Source organism: Echinococcus granulosus, assembly GCF_000524195.1.
Source record: "Echinococcus granulosus chromosome Unknown EG_S00005, whole genome shotgun sequence".
Classification (NCBI taxonomy): domain Eukaryota; kingdom Metazoa; phylum Platyhelminthes; class Cestoda; order Cyclophyllidea; family Taeniidae; genus Echinococcus; species Echinococcus granulosus.
In genome coordinates, this window is record NW_020170385.1 from 1908764 (window position 1) to 1922810 (window position 14047).

Consider the following 14047-nt stretch of genomic DNA (forward strand, 5'->3'; position numbering starts at 1 on the left):
TTGCACGCAAGTGCTTGCATCTTGACCAATGGTCTCCCGGTCTCGTCAAGCGGCCAATAAGGTCCCACGGTCGAATGGACGCGCGGTCTGCATCTTCGTGCGTGTGTGCGCGCTGTGGCATTAGGAGTGCTTGCGCCAGAGGTGAGCGCGGGAGAGTACTTGGACCAACTAGTTTCTCGTTATTAACAAGCCAAATTTGACCTATTTTGACTGTCTATCCAACAGGATAGCCTGTATCGACCAGATGCAAGTTTGGACCCAAATAAGGTGGAGAAGTCTTCAACATATAAAAAGCCTTCTCGACCAACTGAAATGTGGAGGCAAGTATAAACTGAAAATTGTATATGATGGGATTTCATAATTAAATAATCAGAACATCTACAATCGCTAGGTTATTACCCCAAAACTTATGATGAGAAACACGATTGTAGAAAGGTCTCGAACGATCATTCTATTCTTTTAGTTGTTGATGTGCTGTGAGACTGCTACGGAACGCAGGTAAGACGTGTGTTAGACTTCCCACATCTCGATCACACTAATTCACTGATTCTCTGAGTTGTTTTGGCATTTTCCTCGAAAGGGTTGCCATTTATTATTCCATTCTACCCAAGTTTCTGTTGATATTTTTTGATAAAGGGTAGAACATACTGCATGGATGAGCGACGATTTCCTTCAACAAAATCTAGATTTCATGATTTAGACCCAATGTGCAACCCAAAACATGTCGATTGTAAAGCTCCACCGGGGAGTGCGAGTTTTAATAACATATGCTTATTTTAATCCAACGGGTATGGAAGGCCTTACTGGTTTGGCGCACTCCCAAAGGGGACTAGTTTTACCAGCACAGAGTCGGAGAGCTTCCCTGTCCCCAAATATTCGGAGGCGATCTCTGTTAGCCCGGAGGTCAGTCTTTGAGTTGGTTGCATGATGATGTAACTGGTTCCGTTAGATAAGGCGCCAAGTGGGCATTTGGGGATTTCAAAGCAGAAAGACGTAGTGAAATCCCTTCAGAGTTCCGTATTTAATAGTTGGCCTAGAATCATGAAGTTAAGTACTTTAAAGAGAAGAGATTTGGTATTTTAATTAGGCTATTTGGAAAATAAATGAATTATTAACGCCGCACTATGCCACAGTTTATGGTAGAATCACTTTGAAAATCGACATTTTGGAATAGTTTATTCCAAAACCCATTTGAAAACGCATATTTATGCGCTTGAAAAATACTGGAATTGTCCTACAGGAGAGTGCGAAACCACGATCCCCGTTTGGACCTGTTTGTAAGTCACTATTTTAAATGGAAATGATAACTCAGAAAATACGAATGTGAATATGAAACGGCACCTTAATAATGGTGGACATACGCCACTTCCACTAAATAAATCTACTCCTCGTTCATGTAGGCTTTTGCTTATGCTCATAAGGAGATGAGGATAGCAGCACTAATCATGAATTGTTAGGATAAATAGTGCAACTCAAAATTTGGAGGCAGAGAATCACGCAAACGTGAAAGTAAATTAATACATTGTAGGCTATTCGTCATGGAAAAATCCGAAAGTGCAAGGATGGTTTTCAGTTCATTTGTTGAAGAAAAGTGCAACAGGATGCCTTATACGGTAAAAGCTGATTTACTTAATATTATTCATCTGAACCGTCTTTATTGTTTTTACGGCCACACTTTGTAATGAAAATGCGCTACAGTTTTTAACATTGCGAGTGGGCACCCAAACCATCGACGTATCAAAGTTGATAAAAGCACATACCATGGCCTATTGTTTAGCCATGTGTACCCATGCAGGAGAGTTACCGTCTGAACGTATTCCTTTGGTGTTACGTCAGAAGTGGTTACGATGCTCCAATATGTTTATTTAAAGGTCTTGGAGTCAAAAATTTGAAAATACTATGCAAAACGTAGTGTCGAAAGTTACAAGGGCTGGACTAATTAATGTAGTTTTGATGCGAAAGCTTGGGATTAAATATACTGAAATAGGCAGAAAAGTGTTTTATTGCGTAAGTACAGATTATGGGATAGTTCAGGGAACTAAGCGTTAGTCTGGTTAAAAGATCGCTATACGTTAATTATTTGTTTAACCGTTGGCTTTTGCAACGAACGCCTTAGGGGCTCCGCCATGGCTCCTCCGTAGGGTGGCCTGGCCTCCAGGTCAAGTCGGTATTCCTGATCATTTCTGTGTGTTGAAAATGCATATTCTGCCCGAGAAAAATGTCCTTTTTGTTTTCACGGAAGTCTCCGATGGTTACACTACAACGATATCCTGGATCTGGAATGCATTTTTGAAGAAAAAATCCTAAAATCACATGAGTCGACATTGAAAACAGCGGTTGTGTTGATGCTATACAGTCGCCAAGTTGAGATACAAGTGAATAACATGTCTAGCCTAGAATATCAAAGCGTTAGAGTAGTTTATTAAATTAGCATATGTCGACTATTAGGGACGAATTCAACAACTGTTTCCCTGCAGTAAAACTAAGGGAAAAAAGAGGTTTGCACTCCTGATATTGCAGAGCCAACGTGACCCTCGTCAGGTAGATACTCTGACTCCGGTGCCTTTTCTGGGATTCAAAAAGACTGGAAAGTATTGCTCATCATGTTTATATACCTAGTAGCAGATAAAAATGCATTTCAATCAAGCCCTAAATGTGCAGAAGACCAATCGCAAAGTTGATGACAAGTACGCGGTAAATTACATGATCAGGTTATTTCCTACCGTTAAGTAAAGACACACTCTAAGATAGTAAGACCAGAAAAGCTCTAGTCATGTGACAAAAATACATGAACATATCTCAAAGTCACTTGATTAGCATAATACTCTTATGCATAGGTGCCATTCTTGCAATTTACAGGTAACACATGCCCGATCCATTTAGACTTTGTAATTTTGGCATTAAAATACATTCAGGTGTAGATGATTTTAAATATCTGCAATAACCTAGGGGTTTGTTTGAAATTGCCTGAGGCAATTGCCACCATTCATCTTTGAGGTCGCTCTTCTCACCATTGGCCGGCTGTCTTGATTAATTTAGGAACGTGCTGTCGTTTAAAATATTTAGTCAGAAAAATGTTTCAGTCGGATGTTCACTTTTACATTGGACTGTCTTTGGCTCTGGCATCAACTATATTCATAGGCTGCAGTTTTATCGTTAAAAAGATTGCCTTGCGAAGGTTGGCTGCGACAGGTACGCGAGCAGGTAAGTATACACTTTTACTCATATATTGCTGTAGTGTTCCTTCCACATAGAATTCGACTTACCCTCTGTGATTTGTACAGACAGCGTGCTTAATTTTCAACCATTTATTAGTTCATTTTTGGGGTTACGCGTTGTTCTTAGATTAGGACTACAGTTTGCTTCTATAATTAGCAAATAGCTTCACAGAGCTTTGTAATTCGTAGTTAATTAGTGTGAATTAGTTGTTGAAATCACTCTCTATCCCTTAATATAGTTAAATCAAACTGAATCATAGTGCCAGTCGCAGTAATGTGTCTTCATTGATCTGAACTAAGTCACCGCTCACTAAAAATCAAATTCTGGCTTACTTGTGTGAGGATTTCAATGCCGAAAATCCCATTTTATATTCACTATTTCATTTGATGGCGCGATTTATATCCTTCAGTAACTTAGACTAATAACGTGCTGCATATTCTCAATCATCCTAATTGTGCTCTACCTAAACGTCATTTTTGTTCACGATACTCTTGATTCTTGTATCTAACTATTTTTGCATTGATGGACATCCGTTACATCAAGTTAGGATTGCTGGTATTTTATAGAAAAGATTTGGGCCATGGAATCTGAGATGATAGTTTCTCTTGAGAGGGACAGTACTGTATTGCCTACAAAACCCTTCGCCAAAATTAATAGGTCGATTTTCTATTGTGCATCTTTTATGTAACTGAGATAAGATTTTATTTTGTGCGCAATAAAATTCTAGGGTCGGATTCCGATTTCATGTAGGGTAACAGTAAAGGCCCTATTCCATCTATTAGGCGTTTCTTTACATGCACGTAAACGGTGGGGACAAATAATAACAAAATTTGCCGCAGGAAACTGGAGATATTGTGTAATGATATTAGGGTACAACGTTTTTTTAGAAATATCAGCTGTCATTATCAATATTACTGTATAACAACCATTATAATACTCATTGTTATGTTTATATATGTACATTAGTCTCAGGCCTGATAAGAATTCAAATGCGTTACTCAAATGCGACGAAATCATTCTCAATGGAAAGACAAGTTTTGAGTAATTGCTGTTGCTTTTCTCCCTTGACTTGATGGGATTTTTACCACGGAAAAGCCGAGATAGTGTCTATTTTAATTGAATTGGAGGTCATTATAATTATAGTAATTATAACAAGTATATTTTAGATGATTGGGGTAAATCATGGAGTCATTTTAACGCTATTTTATTCATCACGCTTTAATCGGTTATCATAGGCGATGGTGGTTACCAGTACCTCTGTGACTGGGTTTGGTGGCTGGGGCTTATCCTCATGGGGTTGGGAGAGGCAGCCAATTTCGCGGGATACACTTTCGCACCCGCTTCTCTCGTAACCCCCATGGGAGGTCTCTCCGTCCTTGTCTCAGCAGTCTTTAGCTCTCACTTCCTTGGTGAGCGTCTCAATTTCATCGGCAAAATTGGCTGCGTTGTTTGCATCTGCGGCTCGACTATGGTTGTCCTTCACGCTCCCAAGGAACAGGAAGTTCAATCACTCCATGAACTCAGTATTAAGGTCATGGATCCAGGTGGGCTTCAGTATCTTTTGCTCTCTTGTCTCCTCGTTTTCTTCTCAAGGTTTGTGCCTTCAGATTTTTATGTCGCCTTTTATGAATCCCGGATTTCGGAAACTCACTGATACATTGTCGTGCTCCGTCTTGAAATTTTGATTATTTTTCATTTTACAGTACCGTGGAAAGACACTAATGTGAATACGCATGTAGGATCCTGTTTCTACTATCACACTGTGAGGTTAAAGAATCGGGATAAGTTTACCTGTTTGATCTTTTGACCGTTGACATTTAAGACCCCTTTCACTCTCATTTTCTTTCTCTGTTTAATTTGGCGATTTGTGTGCAAGACCATAAGTGACAGGAATTGCAGTGTCCTTTCTAGTGCTTCTGACCAATTTTAAGAGATATTAGATGAAAATGGGTGTGCACGCATGGTTCACACATACCTTTCATTGACTCCAGAAATCACTTACACCAATCCTTGAGGTATAATTTGTCAAAGTGATTCTCGAACTAGTAACTTTACAATTTGGATAACCTTTGCACTAAGACAACTTAAAGTTACAAGAAATACTTTTAGATAGTTTTGCTTTAAATACTGAGAACTTTCTTTAAAAATGATTTGGCTAGGCACAAGTTATTAGAATACTTAAAATATAGCTAGAGGTGTGTTATCGTCGATACCATTTCAAAGACGGTTGACTCGAATTTCGCGTAATCTGTTCTTTGGACCAGTGCGGAAGAGCACTTCCATGTGTCCGTGATTAATGTTTTTGGCTTAAGGTTTTACACTCGCATTCTCATCATTCTTTTGGACCTTGTTTTCAGGATATTTTGACCTTAAATTTCAAAGCATGAATAATCATTTCGTTGGTAAACTTCTTTGATTTTTTAGAATAATTCACCATTCCGGGAGTTATTACCTTCCTGTGCATCTCTGTTGCCATTGACGTTGATTATGGAGAAAAAAGACGAAATTCACGCAAGTCTGTGGGGGTTGTCAATAATTGTGTGCGTAGTTTAATGGCACTTCCGCTACGAATACGCTAAATTTTAAGCCTCTATGCTCTTTCCCGCCAAGTATTTACCAAAGGGTTTTAGGTCAATCGTACCAGCTTTACAGAGCATAAATATTGAATATTCGTGCATTTTTGAGTCGAGTTTCAAACGGCAAAGGACTACGCAAATTGTGATTTTGTTATTGAAAAATAATCACTTTAGGAGTGGCATGGGGTGATTTATGACCGTAGTTGTAAACTTGATGGAGGTCGAAGCAACGGCACACCATTTTTGCTAGAAAGTGTTGCTGCCATCATGTGAGAAGCAGATTCCGCCGGTGCCGATTGTAATGGCTCCTCGATCGCATCGCTTGAAAGGAATCAATGAAATTTTTCTTTACGAGCGTGCTTGCACAGGCCAACCCACTTGAGGCATTGGTCATATAAAGCAAGCCTAGCATATTTCGTTCCTTGTGCCCTCTCAATGTCACAATACACCACGATATCTATCGTTTTTCATTAATTTCACCTTTTGCCTTTTTGTCGCCCCTTTGCAAGATAACTCTCTATTTATGACACCTCTCATTTAAGGCGGTAAAAAATAACTTGGTTTTTCCTATATTTCATCTAGGTGTCAATGATAGTTGTCCCACGAAGCAAAATGAAAAAACAGCATTGGGCCTTAATCCTAAATAATTTAGCCATCCCTTAATCAAATGTCGTGATTTTTTAATTTCATGTTTTTCGTCTCCTGTTTGCCTTCTCATCATTGTCCTTAATATTAGAAGTCTGATCGCTTGGAAGTTAATTTTTGAGTCGTCTATCATTACGAATCTACATGGAAGTAAAGTATTTGTAAGTGCATACATGAGAAAATTATCAATAACAGTGGTCGAGTACTATCTCTACTATCCCCCTAGAATTCAACTACACTTTGCATGACCTAGTAAAGTCCGTGATGAAAAACGCCACTTGCCATTGAAGTGAATTCTCTTAATGTTCCGTCTCTTGAACTTTGAATGGTTTTTTATGCATTTCTTCAATTCTTTTTATACATCTCGCGCACAGAAAGCACCCAAAGAGCAATAAGTTAGAAGGCAATTAGTTAATCATGTGGGAATTTCACCTATAGTATCTGATTGCCGGTGCTTAGTCCGATCGGGTTGCACCTATTTTCCACCATAACTCACTTACATCTTGACACTATATTGAGTGGCCCTTGGTCCAAGAACCATTCCGAGTACAGGATATGGCGTAGCACTCGTTGCGGAACCCCAGGACTACTAATCGTCTCTTGTGTCGGATGGATACTAAGGGCTATTGTGTATGACCACTTTCGTTGTCTCCACTCTGCAGCTGTGCTCATGGCTGTGCTATCACTACTGTGGTTGCATAATAAAGGCAATGGTTGGTTTATTTTAAAGACCTCAGATATAGGGCCTTTTGCATAAGCATCATCGCACTGTGATCCGCATAGTGTGTCTTCTGAACGGAAGACTCTCCTCTTCTTTTCACTGGGTAGTTATTTCTCCTTTTTGTAATACCTTAGGTATTGTAGACATTGCAAATTCGAGCAATTTGTAAGTAGGTAGACTTTTTTATGCGTGTGCTTAGGTGTAACCATCTCCACTGGCAAAATCTTATTCTCGTTTCTACAATAAATGTCGATGTCTTCACAAAAGATGTAAACTGACCTTCTTTCTTAAGCGTAGTTAAAAATTGTACTCTGTGTCGATGATTTTGCTACTTTTTTGGAAGTTTTTCACGTAAACAGCAGAAAATTAATCCTTCCGAACGCAATTAGATGCACTCACTTCTTATGTGAGAGCAAGTGACAATTGTATGCATTATGCGCGAGTGCTGAGTATGCAATACCTCTTAATTGTTGGACTTTCCATCAAAGCAAAATCTAGAGCACGATAAAACACCCACTCGCTTCCCATAGCTCTTCTAGCATATGACTCCTGCAAAGTCGAAATGTGTGGGTTGTTCTTGCCTACCTTTTTTAACGTAACCATTTTCCATACCATTCTGTTCACAAATTTATATATATTCACACATTCAATATATCTGATAAAAAGTTTTAAACACAATGAACTTCAAAAGTTTAGAGCATTGCGTCTGAAGCCCCTCCCCCCCCCCCCTCCTTCTTTATTTCCTAATCAGTGAGCAAATATGCGCACAGGGTTTTCAAAACTCACTTTCCGAGGTCGTACCTTGGTCGCTTCTACGCTGTTCTACCAGAAGTTGAACTACTCAACCACATACTATCACTATCACTTTCTTTTACGTAGGATTCCTCACTTATGCAATAGCAGTTGCAGTCGCAGGTATCGTGTCAATTTTCGTGATCGCCCCAAAGTTTGGGACTCGCAATCCTCTTGTCTTTGTCTTCATTAGTGGCAGTATTGGATCGCTCTCAGTTATGGCGTGCAAAGGAATCGGCTTGGGGTTTAAGGTGAGTTTATACTCCCTCTTATCTGCTTAAAAAATCCACATTTACGCATTTGCAAGTCGCTAACGCTTAGATGTGTGTGCTTACATGCGCAATCCATGCATATTTAACGAGTATCATATACTGGTGCCTTCCCGCGGGCATGAGAGCGAATGGCTGTGCCGTCACTTGAATGCTACTGAGAGAACTCTTAGTGACGCGCCCTCATCGCACAAACACGCGCCCACACGCGGATGATCACCGCGCTTGTGTGCAACCGAGCGCGGCGAAGGGCATGAACTCGAGTGTTAGGATCGTGCACTATCTACACGACAACATTCCATCTTGCTCTCGCGCTACACGGACGTCTTAGTGATAAAGTTAATTCACCTCCTACCTTCATCCCATTTTTCATACCGATGATTCGTACACGGCCGGGTAATTAGTTCTCTATCTGACTTCCAGGTAACTTTACTTTCGTTCATTAATTTGAACTCGTCTTTGATGAAACAACTTGTTCTTTAAACTTTTTTTGCCAATTTCAAATTTCATCTTGTTAATTGGCAAAATTTAGTGCTCGTAAGCAATCACGTGCGATCTCTTTTCGCGTATTAATTTGACTTTATGGAAGACTTTTTCTCTGCATTTTTAAAACTCAATATGATGTTTTCGTCTGCTTACGTGTTCTGTTAACCTTGAGTCTTAAAATTTGCCAATGTTTTGATTCCTCATATATTGCGTCGTCAGTTTTGGTCCCCTTTCTGGCAATGAGTTGGAGTTATTTGAAGGTTTGGTACTTTGAGCTCATGGTTTAATGTTACTATGCTGATGCGTACTCCTATCGCCCGATTTTTTTTTCATTTTTGCCATTGTGCAACCTTTGCCACTAAAAAACGTATAATTCTCTGCATCGTCACCCTTCTTTTCAGGCAACACATTGCATCCCCTTCATCCCTTGCTAAATTAACTGCACTTTTTCCTACCGCAAGGCTTTCTTAAACTTTCCTCTTAGCTGCCATCCGTCTTTGGTGGAGAAAAACGAACCAGGTTAATATTTCCTTATTATCTATACTTACTACACGGTGCAACTTTCCTCAGTACCTCGCTTATATTAAATTTTCCGTGAGATTTATGTGGGAATCATTTGTCGGATCGTCACTTTTGAAAGAAAACGCATCGTACCAAAACTCACTTGTGATCTGGCAGCAAACATTCGATTGTATCTTAAATGAGTGTTGTTATTTTCCGGTTAAACAGAGAAGTAGGATGTAGGATGTGTTTTGTGGTTAGAAAATACCTCTAATATTTGCTTTACTTGTTAAGTAATTTGCACCAGAGGACGTCCAGTAGCGTTGGTTTAAAACTCAAACGGTTTCTGGTGATTCTACTTGGCATACCACAATGTACCTTCTTTTATTGGCACATTTCACTGTTCGTCTTCTCGGGCCTAGCAAACATAAGGTCGATGACGATTTTGCAGCAAGAGTAGTGATGAAAGTGTCGAGATTCTGAGCTTTGTATTCGACTGAGTTGACATCACAGCACCTGACTCTTGGTGTGCCCTCATTGAGATCCTCAATTCTATGATTCGGTCGTCAATGTCTGCTCATTTCTGTAATAGCATTCTTACGCTCAGGTACGTACACGACGCTCACGCACACTCGTGAGATTGCAAAGTGGCTCTTACTAGGCCAAATAACGGACCTGTGCTATCCGTTGGGACGCAATACTATCATAATCATTCCCCCAAATCACAGCATTTCTTAGAAATTGCACACGCACGAACTAGGTCACTGCAGCTGTCTTTTAGAAACACTTATCAAACTGATCACTGCTGACCAAAAGGGTACAAAGGGGAGTCTTAACATCACTATCTAGCCGTGTTCATAAATGTTATTTTGGATTTGCTATAACAACTTGTCTGTGAGTGTCCTAGTGCCATCAGTCTTACTAGATTGTAGACTGAGTATCGCGATTAGGGAACTTGGGCGCATCGCGACTTGGAGGTTGTTATGTCCTATGAGGAAATTGCTTCTGAATATCCCGAATTTTGATCAACTATCGATGTCCATTTGAATTGGGTTGTTAATCGAACCCGAGTTTGAAAATATCCGTCAATGTGTATTTTTATATTCCCCGAATTAGCCATTGACTCTAAGATGAAGCTAAAATTATGTTTTTTTGACTTCTTCCTCTGTTGCTTGATTCTCTTCTATGGCATGATTATGAGGGCTATTAGTAAGCAGTTCTCAAATTCCAAAAAAGTATTTTAGAATTGTTATCTGCACAGTTTGAAACTTCTCTGAACCTTCTTTACTTAACAGTATGCATTTGATTAAGCAACTTAATATTTTAAGATACATTTTAGTTCCTAAGCCTAGCGGTGAAGTAACTGGGGTATCTTATGCGCTTGTTCTTCAGGAGGCTATCGAGTATGGCATTCTTGCCATCCTCCGGCAATGGATTTTCTGGTTCTTCCTGATCGGTCTGGTTTTTTGTCTAACTGTGCAGCTGAACTACCTCAATCGGGCCCTCGACATTTTTAATACCAGCATTGTCACTCCTCTACTTTATGTCTTCTTCACGGCCTTCGTGCTGATCGCATCGACCATCCTCTTTAAGGAGGGCTCCTCGCTCTCCCCCACCGACTACATTGGCAACGCCGTCGGCCTGATTTGCATCGTCAGCGGAATCGTCCTTCTGACGCTCTTCAGAGTGAGTTGGTAGTCGCTAATTGATGCTAATTCCGGCGTCTGCTTGTTCATAAACCATCCTGTTGCCACTGTTTGGGTATTAATTTGGTTCCTGTGTCTTAGAAGAAAAGACGGTGGTTTTTACCTGCCGATAGTTTTTTTATACACATTAACTAGTCCAAGGCATCTCATCATTAATTATAGTGCTTCTTATAATTAGCCAGTTTTTCCCTGGATTTTGGAAGCTAATTTGTCTATGCTATATTAGAGATGAAGCATTTAGCTTTTGAACCCTCACATGAACTGCTTATTGGAAGTGGCACACGCAAAAACATTTTTCCTTTCCAAAGTGTTGCTTCGCGTGCAACTTACTTCAATATGGATGCATTTCATTGAAGGCCGTTTGATGGCGAAGGTACCAAAATACTAACATTACATATATGCATGCATACATATATATACATCTACGTCCATTGATGTGGCTTGATTTTACTCATTTTTGGGCGCTAACATTGGCACATCGACGCAGTCAAACGGCTGCAAATAGTTAACAATGTAAATTAGGAGTGCTCACTTCATTTCCTTGTATTCATTCACTTGACACTTTTAGCTGAGGTCAGAGGCAATACTCGCATTTTTACTGTTGTCATGCCTTTGCTTGGGCTAAGGTGTTGCCGCACTGTTTTGCCAGGTATTATCACAAGCGTTCTCCATACTGATCTTCAAATTACTTGGTCGCAAAGTGGCGATAGTCGTACCGCTTGGTTTTGCGATTTCACGATTATCATAAAGCATAATCACTTCCACTTTAATTGTTTTTTAGGCATTTGCTTCCTTCTTAGTAGGATTACATTCTTTATGGCTTATTTGGTAACAATTACATCTACTGGCAAGCCTTTCCCCTCTCGTGCTTGACGTTTTATCTATGATCTTTGGTTTAAGTGGTTGAAGTATCTGAATCTCTATCGAGACCGCTGCACCACACTGTGTTTAGGCACTTCAGGTGTACTGTCATCATCTCCGCCGGTAATAGGAAGAGGCGTCTTGCAACTGCGATGTGGCAAACAAAGGAGTCGTGATTGGCAAAATCGAAGTGCCTTTATTCACGCACATTCATCTCGTCTATAGTGTATTCAGCAGATATACTGCAGATGGGATGAGGTGTTAGTCAAGTCTAAGTGACCAAGACATTGCGTAAGCCTTGGGCTATCTGAATGCTTCAATGTGCCAATATGTGGGCCAGAAAATGTACGAGGCTAGTGAATTCGCGCATTTCCGTGTTCGTATGCATCAGTGCTCTGTGAACCGCATTACCTGCTGGTAATTAGCATTTTCAGATTTGTTCAAGTTTACTAATTGCAACACATTTTTCAAGCAGACGATTGGCAGCGATCGCTTATAGGCTGTTTAAGTGTTTCGAAAGAGATGAAATCGTCTGTGGACTTTATTTGGTGTTGCATTTAACGCAATGCCATAAATGCTTATGCTGAAGATGCTTATGAATTTGTGAGGATCTCTAATTTCTCAATTGCACTCACTGAGCTATGTCCATGTAAATGTAAAAGCGTAACAATTTTAGTCATGATTCCATTTGATTTTCATTGGTATGATTTTGCATCTAAAAACCCCCATGCTTTGTGAGGTAAATGCGCTTCTACGTCTCTAATGTGATTCTATAATTAGTTGAAGCCGAGATGACGCGTTGTTTTAAAAACACGTTGGGTAATTTTTTTCTTGCCCGGGTGAGATTACACATAGCTTTGGATTATCTCGCCTAACCTAATGTTCTCATTCCTGTTTAAGCACCGTGCTCGAGATTTTTGGAAAAGCGCCACTTACAAAATCTTCGCATTGCTTAAAGGGTTGTTGGTGTGAGCTGCCATCTCTCCACCTGGTGTTTAATACAGACTCTCCTCACTCTCGCATTTACGTCATTCGCTTGCATAATTTTATGAGCGCTCTGTGAGTGCGTGGGCTGAAGGCCTCATTTTCACAAACGCGCATGCGCTAAATTAGACGTTACTGCTGTATGTTGCCTCTTGAAAGGACCCTAAGGAACTCCACTTCTCTGCCGAGAATCTGCCATCTGGCTCTGCGACGACGAACACCACTACTTCCTCCTTGTGTTATTTTAGCCGACCACCATTCGGTCTCATCTTGGCTCCTTGAGGGATTTCGTTTTGCTTCCGGCGCCTAGGAATTACCGGTCGGATTTATAGCAGCTTGCGATTCATGTGTCTCGCGTTTCTGTGGTCCACCAATTCATGTGCTTTCCTGATACTTCGCCCTACTGAACAACATGACACTGCTATTCCTTATCGATACACAATTATGCTGTTCAATCTGACGAATTAAGGCAAACATGCAATTATACTTCTGCCTTGTAATTCCTGTGTTTCGATGAGAATGGGGGTTATTGTCACTGAACTCCTCAAACAGCACATTGTTGAGAGTGATGTTTTGGGGCTCATGGCTTGAGTAAAGCTGATTATAGTGAGCGAAAAAACCTCCTTTGAACCTCCCTAAACTTAGTATTGAGTCACGAATCACGTCATTCACCATGCATTATCTGGAGTTTCCCAAATAGTATTATTCACTGAAGAGCTCTCAACACTGAAAATTGTATGATATACCTAAGGGGCATGTGATAATACTTTTGAAGACACTGCCGTCGAGAGAAATGGTCAATATACAATGGTGGGCGCTTGACTTCTCGTAGGAATAAAGTTAACCCTACTAATAGGGTCTAGGTAATATTTGTATATTTACGTACCTTTGTAGGATATGAATGTGTCACTGGGCGATCTGGTGAAAGATTTTATGGGTCCGGTGCCCACACGCGTAGTGCACCTCAGCAGTGATCTATCCTTCAAGCATCGCTTTTCTCCAACATGGTGCAAGCGAAAGGGTCGCGGTCTCTCGGATGAGACGTACACACTGCTGTCGACGTCGAATGAGTGTAGCGGCAGCAACGAGAGCAGCCATAACTCCTCGCCCAACCACGACATGATAGAGTATCCAAAGCTGGAACACCACCACCAGGGCGTGCACCAGCGCACTGGCTCTGGCGCCTCCGCCTTTAACTTCGCCTCCGTTGCTGCCACCACCGAAAACTACTCCACTGTCAGCGAGGCGGCCAACATCAATCACTCCACCATCTGGACCTCCATGTGA

General features: G+C 40.6%; 1 protein-coding gene across 1 annotated transcript; it reads left to right on the forward strand. All coding sequences in view use genetic code 11, as the record gives it.

The window, feature by feature from the left end:
• Positions 1–3074: 3074 nt before the first annotated feature.
• On the forward strand, positions 3075–14047 carry EGR_01465 (Magnesium transporter NIPA2; the record flags this gene model as incomplete). The annotated part of the gene is made up of 6 exons (XM_024490714.1): positions 3075–3204; positions 4455–4763; positions 8041–8204; positions 9193–9227; positions 10538–10895; positions 13655–14047. The coding sequence occupies 6 exons, from the start codon at positions 3075–3077 to the stop codon at positions 14045–14047; spliced, it is 1389 nt and encodes a 462-aa protein (XP_024355038.1).